This window comes from Sphaerodactylus townsendi, linkage group LG04, assembly GCF_021028975.2.
Source record: "Sphaerodactylus townsendi isolate TG3544 linkage group LG04, MPM_Stown_v2.3, whole genome shotgun sequence".
Taxonomy (NCBI): Eukaryota; Metazoa; Chordata; class Lepidosauria; order Squamata; family Sphaerodactylidae; genus Sphaerodactylus; species Sphaerodactylus townsendi.
In genome coordinates this window covers 62991190-63004977 of record NC_059428.1, presented here as the reverse complement: position 1 = coordinate 63004977, position 13788 = coordinate 62991190, and the positions used below count along the sequence as shown (strand labels likewise).

Sequence of the window (13788 nt, the reverse complement as noted above, 5' to 3'; positions counted from 1 at the left end):
TAAAAATAATTCACAGAGTTATTAGATAAATTATTAGGGACTGTGGTCTATGCTACTCTCTGCTATCTCAGTTCTAGGTCTCCCCCACAACTGTACTGTTACTGGTTCGTAAAGAGGGAGGCCCATGAAACTTGCAGGGGGAGGGGAAGAAATCCTTTCTCTCCCCTGCCCCATAACTTGCCTTACAGTGATGGAGTAATGGGCAGGCTATGAGAATTTAACCCTCCTGAATTTTTGTGGAGACCTAGGGGATCCCCCAAGCTTGCAAAAACAAACAAAATGTTAGTGGTGAGTTGTATGGACCCGTGCCGTAGTTCTGGCCTTTCAGTAGCTTTGTAAACTAGATAAGAAGCAGGCTACAGACTCCTCCAAAGAGGTTTTTTTATTCAGGAACAGGAGAAGGTCCTCTGAGATAATCAGGAGGGAGTGAATAATTTATAACAAAGCAAGCCTCTTAGCATATTGAGAAAAAGAGCCAGGGCCTCCTCCCCACCTTCTCCTGCCTTATCTGACTTTTCTCCTTAACCCACAGGTGATTCCTCTCGTATCAGTGATTGCTATTAATCAAGCCTCAGGTGTTTTCATTCTGAGAGAGTAGGAGGTTAAGAGCTCGTGTATCTAATCTGGAGGAACCGGGTTTGATTCCCAGCTCTGCCACCTGAGCTGTGGAGGCTTATCTGGGGAATTCAGATTAGCCTGTACACTCCCACACACGCTAGCTGGGTGACCTTGGGCTAGTCACAGCTTCTCGGAGCTCTCTCAGCCCCACCCACCTCACAGGGCAAGGAGATTGTAAGCCCCTTTGAGTCTCCTGCAGGAGAGAAAGGGGGGATATAAATCCAAACTCCTCTTCCTCCTCTTCCCCAGGCCGGGGACACTCTTCAGAATTAAATAAATAAATGCCTGCAAAGGAAATAGCAAAGTTTGAAGTCAATTACTAGCCAGGCCTGGTTTCCTTTATAGTCTCTGTTTTCTTCTTGTGGAGAACAAAAATGGCTCTAGATTTTAGGATAGCAGTTGGAGTGATGGGAAAGAAAACTGGTTGGAAATGCGTAAGAAAATCAGAATTCTTTTACTTTTGTTTTGAGTTCAAGCAGAAAAAAATTTGAAAGAACTTGGGTTGGATCCATAGATTTTATTCTGCCAGTGATAGTAGAGCGTTCATCCAGCTCTGAGAGATATCTGTCTCCAAAATCCATACCTTCTGCTGATGCAAGACTCCTTGAGTGGAGGAGAGTTCTACTGTTATAGAAACAAAACTTTGGATCTATCTCCTTTACAGTTTATTGTAACTAAAAGTAACTTTTTTGGACAGTAGAACATTTTCACTTAACCCCAGAAAGGGGTGTGTGTGATATATTACATTCCCCAAATGTGTTACTATTCCCTCTATCTATGGACAGTTTTAAAATAAATGAAATGGTTTTGACTTCTGGTAATTATTGTAATCCTACTTTGAGACTTGTTCCTACACATTTTAGCTTAAAAATAATTATTCTTTTAAGCAGCTGTGAAAAGTTAGCGTGACACAAAGATATGTCTTCCTTACTAGCTTTATCCTCACTCTCAATTGTGACTGAATACCTGTAAAGAATGGGATCTCAGTGCTTCCCTAAGTACACAATGTGAACCCATGAGAAAACTCTGTTTCCCTAGATCTGTGTTGCAAATATTTAATTAATCTTGAGATACACAAATCTGTGTTTCTGCTGCATATTTGTACAAAGACATTTTTGTGTACTGTTGAAAGAAATTAATAATCTAGCCATTGAAATAAAATAGAACAGAAGACTTCTTTATACTCTGTGTCCTCTTGTAATTATGCAATGCTTGTTCAAAACAGGCTCCTTCTGCCAGTTGACTGAGCAAAAGTTATATTATTCAGGTCTCGAGGACATTTTTGTGCTGAAACTAGTTCATGAATTTCCATTTGCTGATGTGTGGAGTGATATGTAAACTAATTGTTGAGTTTTGATTGAAAAAGTCATTCAGAAGACAAAAAGATGGATGTTTTTTTTGGGGGGGGTAGGGATTAAGAAAAAAATATGACTCCAGAATTTTAATCAAAAATTTCTAGCTGTTGGTGATAGATTTACTCTACAATTTAATAAGCCAAATGAATGTGGCATTAGCAAGTCCTCATTATAATTGGACATGGTAGAATAATTTTTAAGTACAGAATATACTGTTATTCTCCCCTCAATTGTATTTATGGACTTTTCCAATTTAATAAATTTATTGAGGGTTATAGCACAATTTACATATTCAAATTACATATTTCGTCTAGGCTCAGGTAGATTCAGTGTAGATTTTAACATAATTGCTTTGCATCGGAAAGGTTGTTCACAAAACCTGCTGTTGAAGCCAGATCCAGATTTGATGTTGCATCAGTTAAAGAAGATAGAAAGAATCCACCGCTTTGATTTAGGGATCATACAGTGATTTGTGAGGCTCCAAACTAAATACTTTTTTTAAAAAAGCACATTAAGAAAAAAATGCTTTATTCCAAACTCTACTTGGAAGGGTTCTTAAAAGAAAGAGAACATTAGAAATGTACAGTGGAACCTCGGTTTATGTTGATCTTGGAGTTTGTCGGTTTTGGTTATCGTCAATTGTTGCCTGCCGTTTCTTACCTCAGTTTTTGTCGATCGCCTCATATTTCGTTGGCTTGCCGACGAAATCTGAGGCGACTTTTGCGTAAGTTAGCTGTGCCATTTGTGTTGCGCCTATGCAAACAGCATACCTCGGTTAGCGCTGGTTTCAGTTTTCGCCGAGGTAATCCAAACGGATTACCAACGAAAACCGAGGTTCCACTGTAATTACTAACCAGTTACACTGTCACTTTGTTGCAACGGCTAGAGTATCTCACTAGGACTGGGAGATGTAGATAGGTTAAAATTCCTGTTCTACGTTGAAGCCTTGCTTGTTACTGTCTCCTGTTCTAAACATACCTCATAGGACGGTTATGAATAAAATGCAAAATGGATGGATCATGTATTAAGGAAAAGTGTATGAAATTGTATTGCATATGAAAGACCAGGTTTCAAAGTGAGTGAATGATATACTTAACCTGATTATGATGAGGCCGCTGTTGATGGTTACACTGGAGCAGAGTGAGAAGTAGTTAGGCTCTTTGAATGTGGGCGTAAGTTGCTGACACTTGATGGCACATGTAAGATTGGAAAATGAATGTGTAAATGAACCTGAGATGGTATGGCTGGTGTTAGGTATGGTGGGTATGGTAACAGAGTGACATCTTGGCTTATTGCAGGCTCTGTCCCAGAGCCTGTGCTCATCCTCGGAAGTACAATTTTGGATGAGTTGTATTTTGTTAGGTTGTTTGTGGGCAAGAAAAGGTTTACCTTCCAATAACTGCTAGATAGAAGTATCATTGTCCAGCATAGCTTGCAGGCATTGGCGTAGTGCAACACCTCAGATGGAGGTGTGGGCGGGGCAAGGGCGGAAGATGCTGCGTCAGGGAAGCAGGGTGCGCTCTTGCCCCAGGCGCAGTTTTCCCTCGCTCCACCTCTGCTTGCAGGTCATTAATGATGCATTGAACCACTTTGCACTGAGAGCTGTAAGTGATTACCAGTGGTGTTCTGTTTTGTTTGGGCTTATCTTGTAGCAGGTTATCTCTTGGTATCATTTTGACTTTGTTGATCTGTTTCCTTATGACATCAGGTGGGTATTGTAATTCCAGAAATCCCTGTTGTAGATCCTGCAGGTGAGATATATCTACCAAGTATTACTAATTCCATCACACTCTCTACAGCTGACAAATGGGTCAGTTGCTATGCAAAATAATAAATGGGCAAAAAATCGCAAAACTAAAAAACAATGGGACAATGTTTTAATATTCCCAGATATTTTGTTGCTGAACTAAGAATTCAAGTCCTCAAACAGAGATGCTTCAAGGTGTGATTACAGTGTGAGATTTCTAAAGTTGAGTGCATTCAGAACAAGCCTCCCCTTCCCGGTCTGCAGAGGGACATAAGATTCTTATCTACAGTTACTAATTTTCTGCCCTTAAGCATTTCTCCCCTGCTCTAATCAAGTTGAGCACATTTTGCATTGTATCTTGATTCCCTTCTTTGTAACACCTCTCCCACTTTCTGACTGAGATAAACGAACTGGGCAGCCTCCATTTCTACTTATCGCTTAATCTGACTCTTGAAGGATTATAACTTGAAAATCTTGTTGGTCTCCAAAGTGCTACTGGACTCTCAAATTTAGTTGTTCTACTGCAGACTATTACGGCCACCCTCTGAAAGTATATAATAATTACAAGTATCTCCCCAACCTGACTGCACATTACCGTGAGTGCTTGTTTATCAATTGGTTACTTATTGTAGTGATAACCGTGTGGTAATTTTTATTTATTTTATTTATTTATCAGTCTTATATACCGCCCAATCCCCGAAGGGCTCTGGGCGGTTAACAACATAAAATTTCAGATACATATAGACTGTAAATAATTTAAATTAGATTTAAAATGCAGCAAATAATAAACAATAAACAATGCCCGCAATTCCTATTAGACCCTCCCAGGAGGGGAGAAGAGCATGGGTCACATAGATAGTAATAGGCCCAAACATAGGAGGGTGAAGGGGGCACACAGTCAACGGCTGGACACTCCAAAGGCCCGGTGGAACAACTCCGTCTTGCAGGCCCTGCGGAACTCACCAAGGTCCCGCAGGGCCCGGACAGCTGGAGGAAGAGTGTTCCACCAGGCAGGGGCCAGGGCTGTAAAAGTCCTGGCCCGAGTGGAGGCCAGCCGCATCATTGAGGGGCCAGGGACTACCAGCAAATTGGCCTCTGCTGAGCGCAGAGGCCTAGTAGGGACATATGGGGTAATGCGGTCCCTGATTATTACATTACTGCATTCCAAGATTTTATGATTATGTGTTATGTAAAAATCTGGCTTCTGAGGCCACTCCTTCATGATTCTATTCCTTGCATATCTTCAGCTTCATCAGTGTTCTCCTTATCTCTGGTTAAAATAAACTTGGGGAGAAGATAAAATACAATTGTCTCTGTTCAAAAAATATGTGTTTTTTTTAATTTGAAGGAGATGGTTGATATATGGATCAGGATGATTCACTAAAATACTATTATGAAGGGAAAAATGGATAAATGAGCAACTGTTGTTGATTACAGTTGCTTGTGTTCGTTTATGTCATATACTACATGTGTATAATGCCTCTGCAGTCAGAAGGAAACAGAGCAGATGTGGAATATGCTTAAACAGTCTTTGTTGGGAACTACCAAACAGTTCCCCAGTACTTGACAAAAGCCCCATCTCCCTGCCTCCTCATGTTTTTTAACATTTCACAGGCCTCTGTGTATAAAAACATAAGAAGATAAATTCTAGTAGATAGAATTGTGCTGTAATGCTAGCAGGCCATATTGTCAGGTTGAAGGTTTAATACAGGTATTTAATTTATTTCATTGTGTTCTTTGTACTTTTGAATAACAGGTGTATCCTGAACTGCAAATTACAAATGTTGTAGAAGCAAATCAACCTGTAACCATTCAGAACTGGTGCAAGCGAGGACGGAAGCAATGCAAAAGTCATCCTCACATTGTAGTTCCTTACAGATGTTTAGGTAAGAGAAAATCTATAAATGCATTTCAAGATTGTCATTTTATAGTGCTCCATGTGCTTAGTTTTTTTTCCTCTCTCTTCACATAAGAAAGTTTGTTCATTGAGCCAGGCAGATATTGTTTATGAAATAGACTTTTTTATTCCCTGTATTCAGTATTGCATCAGTACATTTTAATTAGAAAGTAGTAATTCACAGATAAAATAGCTATGAATAACAGAATTTTTCAAGTGAATGGTATTTTAGTTTTCATTTTGAAACACAGAAACGTATTAAAGCATGACACATGAAAAATGTACAGGATTCTTTTCTCCTTTTTTCTTCCATGTGTGAGCCTCCTTTGCATCTAATTCAAACATTTAGGGAATAATTTAGTTGTATAATAATTGTGTAAAATTAGTACATGGTATTTCAGGAAGTACTTGCATGCAACGGATAAAGTACTAGGTGTTTGGACATAGAAAAATTTTGGTTCTGTAAAGAGCTTTGAACATGCTATAGTCTCTTAGCTTAATTTGTGACATCATTTTAAGTTTTGCAGAAATTACCAACCAGACCTCTGTAACTTTGTTTTTCATTGGAGAAATCATGATACGGGATAGAGTGGATGCAAGTTAGTGCTTGGAGGATTCACTCTCCTTGTAGGTGATTAGTTGTAGCTGTGATATAATTACTATGGGGTCAGGGCCACAGATCCCTTTACCATCATTTTGTGACAGACCCCTCTGCTACTGTTTTTAGAAGGCTCTATGATGCTGTAAATTGTTTCCCCTAATTGTTGAAGAGGTCCCCAGGCTTTCCTACATTTTATTACCTTGTGTCATTCAAATTGTGCCTTGCTTAGGAGGACAGAACAGGAATTTAAACAGCACATTGCTTTGTTCATTGTGTCTTTATTACCCATTTATGACCCCAGGTATGACCTGCCCCTCCTCACACACTCTGGCCAAGGATGTAGGTAAGGTTTTTTTTTCCTGGGTTCAACTCCCCATTACATGTCTGAAGCTCCGCCCCCCTTTTGTGAGTTTTTTGTATTTTTTGTGTTTTTTTCAGTTTTTGGCCTGCAGGGGGCACAGCTTTTAGGCTAGCAGCACCAACATTTCAGGGATTTTTTTGGAGACTCTCCTGATGATACCACCCAAGTTAGGTGAGGTTTGGTTCAGGGGGGTCCAAAGTTATGGGCTCCCAAAGGGGGTGCCCCATCCCCCATTGTTTCCAATGGGAGCTCATAGAAGATGGGGGCTACACCTTTGAGGGTCCATAACGTTGGACCTCCTGAACCAAATTTCACCAAACCTTGGTGGTATCATCAGGAGAGTTTCCTAAAGATATCTTGAAAGTTTGGTGCTACTAGCTTAACAATTGCACCCCTGACAGCAGGTACCCCCCAAATTTCCCCAGATTCTCCTTTTAAATCCACCCCCTTTGGCACGGATTTAAAGGGAGAATCTGAGGTCCCCAGTTTAAACATTGGAAGTGATGCTGTTTCAGGGTGGGGGATAATCCACCCCAAAACAGCATCAGTTCCAATGCTGTTTTAACTGGGGACTTCAGATTCTCCCTTTAAGGTGGATTTAAAAGGAGAATCTGGGCTCCCTAGTTTAAACACCATTGAAAGTGATGCTGTTTGGGGGTGGATTCCAGTATCACAGCAGCCACCATGGGGGAAGAAGGCGTAAAACTCAGATTTTGCATCGGGCTCCATTTTTCCTCTGGGAGGAGAGGGCAGAAGGGACTGCCGGCTGGAAACTCATCCAGTGGTGGTGGGGAGCCTGCCGAGGCGAGCTGCTTTTATAAGCACTAAGGCCGGGGTGGGCCTTGGGGGGCGTGGCCACACCCCCAGGGCTGGTGGGGGTGTGCCCCCCCTAAATCCACCCCATAAAAAAATCTATAGCTACGTCACTGACTCTGGCCATACTTCCTCTTGTCCTTTTGTTCCTCTTGTTGCATCCCAGTTGCCTAAGAGCCTACTACGTACTTTGACCAAGGGAAAACTGCTTTAACCTACATTGCTTTTGATGTAATTTTAAGACCCAAAAGAACTCTGGTCCTAGTAGTTCTCACACTTGAATTCCAGCAAGGGAATGAGCAGGGCGAGCAGAGTTCATCTCAGATGGACACCAGGAATTGCACAGAGGATGGCTGGATTCTACCTGCTTACTTATGTCTGAAAATTTATATGCTGCATCCCCAAAGAACTGGAGGCTTGCTGGGGAATGGATGGCAAATCTTTTGCCCCAGAAGAGATGTTGACTGCTCACTGGTTTCTTTGCTTAGTAAAATCCGGAATGGGAAATGCAGACTTCCATAAAAATAATATGCTAGAATTAAGAGTTGCAATGGTTCTGCTATAAAATGTTAGCTGGTTTTAGCTTGTATTTCAGGTCTTCTATTTCAGCAATCGTGCAGAGATGTATTTCAGTGATACAAATGCATGCCTTCTAATTCAAAGTTATATGCTGGTTTAATGCTGGTATAGTGATGGCTTCCTGGGATCTCATGAAGTATACTGTTTTATCTTTCTTAAGTAATTAGTGTACTGTGTCATGGAAAGCAGACCTTAGACTGGAGTAACTGTCCAAAGGATTGCACTGTTAAGCATATAGTCCAACATTTTTTAAAAATAAGACTAGGTCCAAACCTGTAAAAATATAAATTTTCTCACTAAAGAAATAGCAGATTCTAATTTATTTTAATGAAAATAAATACAACCTTTACATCTGTGAGCAGCAACTTGATAGTTTCTGGCCAAGTCAGTAGAAAATTTAGTATTTTCTGTATTGAAGATTACATTTTCCCCATAGTTTCAAGAGGCCTCAGTATCTTTCAGATTTCCTCTACAAATCTAATCCTGTAACTTGAATTCAGGATCCAGAACTTTTAATAAATAAGTATTTGTAGTAGTTATATCCAATAATATGTATACTTGTAATAATTTATTGTTTGCAAATATTCTCTCCTATTCATCCTTTAACTAAAAACTAACTTTACTGGGTAGCTAGAAAAATCCCTGAGAATATTCTGAACCAGTAATATCAAATCTCAAAACAACAGGGTTTTGAGTACAGAAAAGGCTGTGAAATCAAGAAACATTATAGCAGCAACAAATCATAACACTTAAAACTAGCAAATTTGTAAGATTTCAACAGTTGAATGAAACCAATTGCACAAAACATTATTCTAGGTTTTCAAGGGCATGGTTTGTGAGACAAAAGACAAGGAGGTAGGAGGAAAGACAAGGACCTTATCAGAAGTCTGGGAGTCTTCATCCAGAAACCACTTTAAGTTCATCTTGAAAAGCAGTGTATAAATATTCTGAATAAGCATACTTGAAAGAAAACTACCATATTTACTTGAAAGGGAGATGATCCTGAGCATAAGATGATATCCTTCAAAACCATTCTATACACACACAGAATTATTATTGGATATAACTTTTTTATGGTGTATATGAATTGTCAGATCATAGCTGACTTCTGGTGAAGCCATAGAATTTCCAGGGCAAGAAAAGAGCTAGTTTACCATTGCCTGCCTTCCTGTGCACTGAGGAATTTCTAAGAGAACTGTGACTGGTCCAAAGTCACCCAGCAGACTTCATGTGGCAGGGTGGGGAACCAAACTGGGTTTTTCAGGTTAGAGTCCACCGCTCTTAGCCACTACACCATGCTGCCAAACCTGGGGGGGGGGGGGACACTTGTTTTCCATTTGAGTAAATAGTGTAGTCTGGCACTAATCAGCATTCTAGGCACCGAGTGCCATGAAAGAAAGTCTTAGTTGTCTCATGTCTCATCTCAGAAAAAAGTGAGAGGTGGAAGAGCCTTATATACTCTCCATTGAGAACTGGAATTTTGCAAGTAATAGCACAGCAGCAACAATCAAATCCAGAAGACTGGGCTTTCACTTCACTCTCTTCTTATAGTTGCTTTAATATGCCAGTCACAACTGACACCATCGTCAAAATTGCTGGTTGTAAAATGTCAGGTACTCTGAATGATGAATGTATTTCATTTTTCAGTTGATAACAAAGATGCAGGAAACACTTGTGACTTTTGTGAAGGTTATTCTGTTAATCTTCCCTCAGGTCTTCAAAGCTTTTCAAACTATCTCCTTATTGTAGTGACACATAAAAACCCTTTTGACACAGGAAGCAAAAAAAATCCAAATTCCATTACTATTGAGGTTGCTGTACTTGAAACATTACTTGAAATTAGTATTCAGGATTTGTCGGCAGTAGTTTTTTTTCTTATATTGGGTATTTTCATCCCCCACTCCAGAAGTTTGCCAGGTAGCCCCCTCTCAACCCGAAGGGGTGGCCACAACACCGATGCGGTGCCACCCTGCTACTCCCATTGAGGCTTCCCAGTAGCCCTCCTATACTAACAACATTCTCCAAGTTCTTTTAATAGATGTTCCTGTGGGTGCCCTTCAATCATCTGGCTTGTTTTCCAAGGATGGGGAGAGGCAAATTAAACATGTTCTTCATCAAAAGGCAGATTAGCTGTTCAGATGGTCCCATGAAACCATGGCAGCAGATGTTGAGGCATCTGCTACAGTTTCCATAGTGGCCAGAGCCACCATCATTTGGTCCAAGAACCATGTAGAGCTCATCCCAGAAAATGACCAGAGAATGGTAGTGGGGAAAGGGGAATTTGGCCCTAAGAGAGCAGAATCAATGAGAGGGGCAAGTCATGGCCCACTCAAGAGAAGATATTCAAGATCTGCCAGAGCCCCCTCTCCAGTCTCTGAGGGTGACTCGGAGTCTAGGGAAGAAGGAGAACTATTTTATGAGGAGGAGCAAGAGAAGGCAGATGACTCCCAGGTGCCAGAGGAAGAGGCATGCTTCTTTAGATCAGAGGATTATCAGTACCTCTTATCCAAGTGCATTGCTGTACTGCACATCCAGGGCCATGCAGTGGGAGGGAACCCTCAGATCCTGACACAAAACCCAAAATTACTGAGGATAAGTAATTTTTTCCCCTCATAGTTCTTCTAAGAAAAAGTTTTCTCATTCCCTGTCTTAATTGAGAATAGGCTGCAGGCTGAGTGGAAGAAAACCATGGCAAATAGACAGTTTTCTAATGTTAAAAAGTTGTAAGCCTCTCCCCCTTGTGTTGATGAGTTCCTACAGATGCCTCTAGTAGACACTTCAGTTGCTGCTCTTCAGTCCTTCAGCCTGGTTTCTGAGGATGGAGGCAGCCATGTTCACTCAAAAACTGACTCCTCCTCTTGCACCCTTTCTTGGGCGACATCCTAATCAGATTGAAATCTCATCAACAAACTGCACTAGACTCCCAGAGCACCATACTTTTCCTGAAACACCACATCTTTCTGGTAAACTGTAAGACGAGTTCTTAGGTGTCCTCCCAGCAACTGGAGCATTGGGGAGTAGTGATCGTGATGTCACCTTGGTCTGCAAGCTCTTCAAACCCCCAGACGAGTTCACAAGATACAGACCAAGGTAAAAGCATTCTTCACAGCACTTTGAGTTCCTTGTTGAGTTTAACCAACCTCATAGCCTCTTTGTAGCCAAATCAGAAGCTGTTCATTGGGGTTGCCTCCACTCAAGGGAGTTACAATGACTGATACATCCCTTTCAATTCCATATAGCAAACATAGTGCACATGTCCCTGCAACTCCTGAGACCAGTCGAGGTCTGCCTACTGTGGTAGACGAGGAAAAAGAACCTAAACCAGGGAAAATCATTCTGGATCAGCTCCACTAAATATGCCCGCCTGTCCAGTTGGGTGTGTGTGACCCTGGAGGAGATTCCAATCTAAGGCACTTGGATGCAAGCGGAGTCAACCCTTCCAATACACATCCTATAGATTAGAGCCATGCTTCTAGCTTTGCGACACATCTGGTGAAGGATTGCCATGTCCTCATACAAATAGACCTACTTAAACAACCAAGGTGGGTCCAAGTCATCAGCCTTGCACAGGGAAGCCCGCAAAGTGCTGTCATGGGTGGAAAGCTGTCTTCTCTCCATCCACATGGAACTTATCAGGAGCAAGGTGACCATTCAGGCTGATTGACTGAGTTGATAGCTGATAAATCCTGGAGAATAGACACTGAAGAGAGAGGTGTTCAAAATTATCATCTCTTGCATGGGAGTTCCAGTTCTAGACCTATTTGCGTCTCACCTCAACCATCAGCTACCTCGATTCTACTCCTGCTTTTATCTCCAAACAGCAGAGTTCATGGATGTTCTATCTGCCAGTTGGCCTACAGATCTGCTATTTATTTTTCCTCCTCTCCCGGTTGTCCCCAGACTCCTTTGCAAAATCAGAGAGGAAAAGGCAGAGGTGATTCTGGTTGTTCCGTGGTGGCCTTGACATCCCTGGTATTGCATATTACTCCAGATATGAGCAGAAAAACTGTTTCACCTTCCCAACATCTAGAACTTGCTCCATCAAAGACCCATAGTACACCCAGAGCCCAAGCACTGGAGAATGACTGTCTAAAAATTGAAAGGAGGGACTTGATGTCCAGAGAATATAGAACTGATATTACTAACACTGTCTTTAATTCCAGAAGAGACTTAACAAAAAGGATTTACAGCTTCACTTGGAAGGCATTTGTTAAATGGAGTAGAAGGAAGATCAGCTAAAACCAGGGGTAATAGACATGTTACGTTTTCTCCAAGATAGCGTCCAAGCTGGCCTCAGATCTTCCACACTAAAAAGAGAAGTAGCAGTGATACCCTCTGTGGTACATGAGTTAGATGGATGGCTACTGTCCAGTCACCCACATATATGTAGTAACAAGTATAATGGCGAAAGCTAGATGTCAGAAGGTCATTTAAACCCTTCCTCATCAGATCACAAGACTTCAGGAAAAGTGAATCTGAAACCCAAACAAGAGTTCCTCCTTGAATCCCAGTGAGATTCCCAGTGAGGCAGGTTATTAATAACATAAATAAATAAACCAAGCTTCTTTACATTAAATTTCTTTTTGTCATGCTTTTTTTTTAATGAAATAGGCTCACATCTTGCAGATTTTGTAAGTTTTGACAGCTTACCTCAGCCTGCAAAGACTATATTATTAAGCTGTGTTAGGGTAGAAAGTCATCATTGTATAAAGCTATCTTTCTCTCTCTGTGCTGGTATATTTATAATAAATATTTTAGCAAAATCTCAATCAAATTACTTCCTGGGCTGCTCTGTAATGAACTTTTTTTCATGCTGAGTTCAGGCCTAAGGAGCATACACTGAGAAAGTCACATGACTTTTGGCAGCCAACTGCTGGACCTTAGAAGTGCATACTAAAAGCTGATCTACATTGATTTGGAAATGTAAGAGCTCATGTCACTGAGACTTTTTATTTCCCCACTGGCATCTTGGAACAAAAACAATGTATTTGTTTCAGACTGAACAGTGCAATTACTTGATCTGGATGGCTCAGGCTAGTCCGATCTCAGGAGCTAAGTAGGGTCAGCCCTCATTAATGTTTGGATGGGAGACCACCAAGGAAGGCCCGGGTCATGATGCAGAGACATGCAGTTGCAAATCCCCTCTGAACGTCTCTTTTCTAGAAAACCCTTCAAAGTTGCCATGAGTGAGATGAAATTTTACAGCACTTTCCCCCACCACAAATAGTACACAGAACCCTTTGTTTTGGTTGGGAAAGTTTCATTAGTTTTCTGGGACACAAATACAACTTATAACAAAGCAGAAAAATGGAACATAACTGTAAGATGTGAAGTTTCTAATTGCTCTGAGGAATTTTGAGTTCTTGAAGGATGAGTAGAACTGCCACTTTGTTCCTAAGGCCCTCCTGGTTTTTCTGGTCAGCAACAACTGGGGCTTCATAAGCTCAGCAATCTGTGAGATCATTTTCTGCCTGCCTTTATCCCCTCAGCCATTTCTGTGTGAACTGCTCAATGCTACCGCTGTGGCTGAATCCTTCAAAACTGTTTATTTGGTGCACGTGTATAATTCGTAGCACAGATTGGATGCTTAGTAAGGTGAAAACTCACATCAACTAGAACTGAAGAATTTTAGACTTTCTTTTGCAGGGCATCCAGAATAAATTGAGATGTCTTTTTTATAGCTCATCAACTTAGATTTTAAGATCATGCCCGTTGGCAACACTACAATTAAAAAATCCTGCGGAAGTCCTGTGTGGGGTATGTTAGAAGGATTGACAAAAGTACAACAAATACACATAGTTCTCTCTCCTGATATGC

General features: G+C 41.0%; 1 protein-coding gene across 5 annotated transcripts in view; it reads left to right on the top strand.

The window, feature by feature from the left end:
- The window catches only part of LOC125430957 (amyloid beta precursor protein), a 178678-nt gene that overhangs the window by 69042 nt on the left and 95848 nt on the right, over window positions 1-13788 (top strand). For all 5 annotated transcript variants that reach the window (XM_048493358.1, XM_048493361.1, XM_048493360.1 and 2 more), the window contains exon 3: window positions 5477-5606. In XM_048493358.1, the coding sequence (XP_048349315.1) occupies window positions 5477-5606 (130 nt within the window). The remainder of the gene's footprint in view (window positions 1-5476; window positions 5607-13788) is intronic.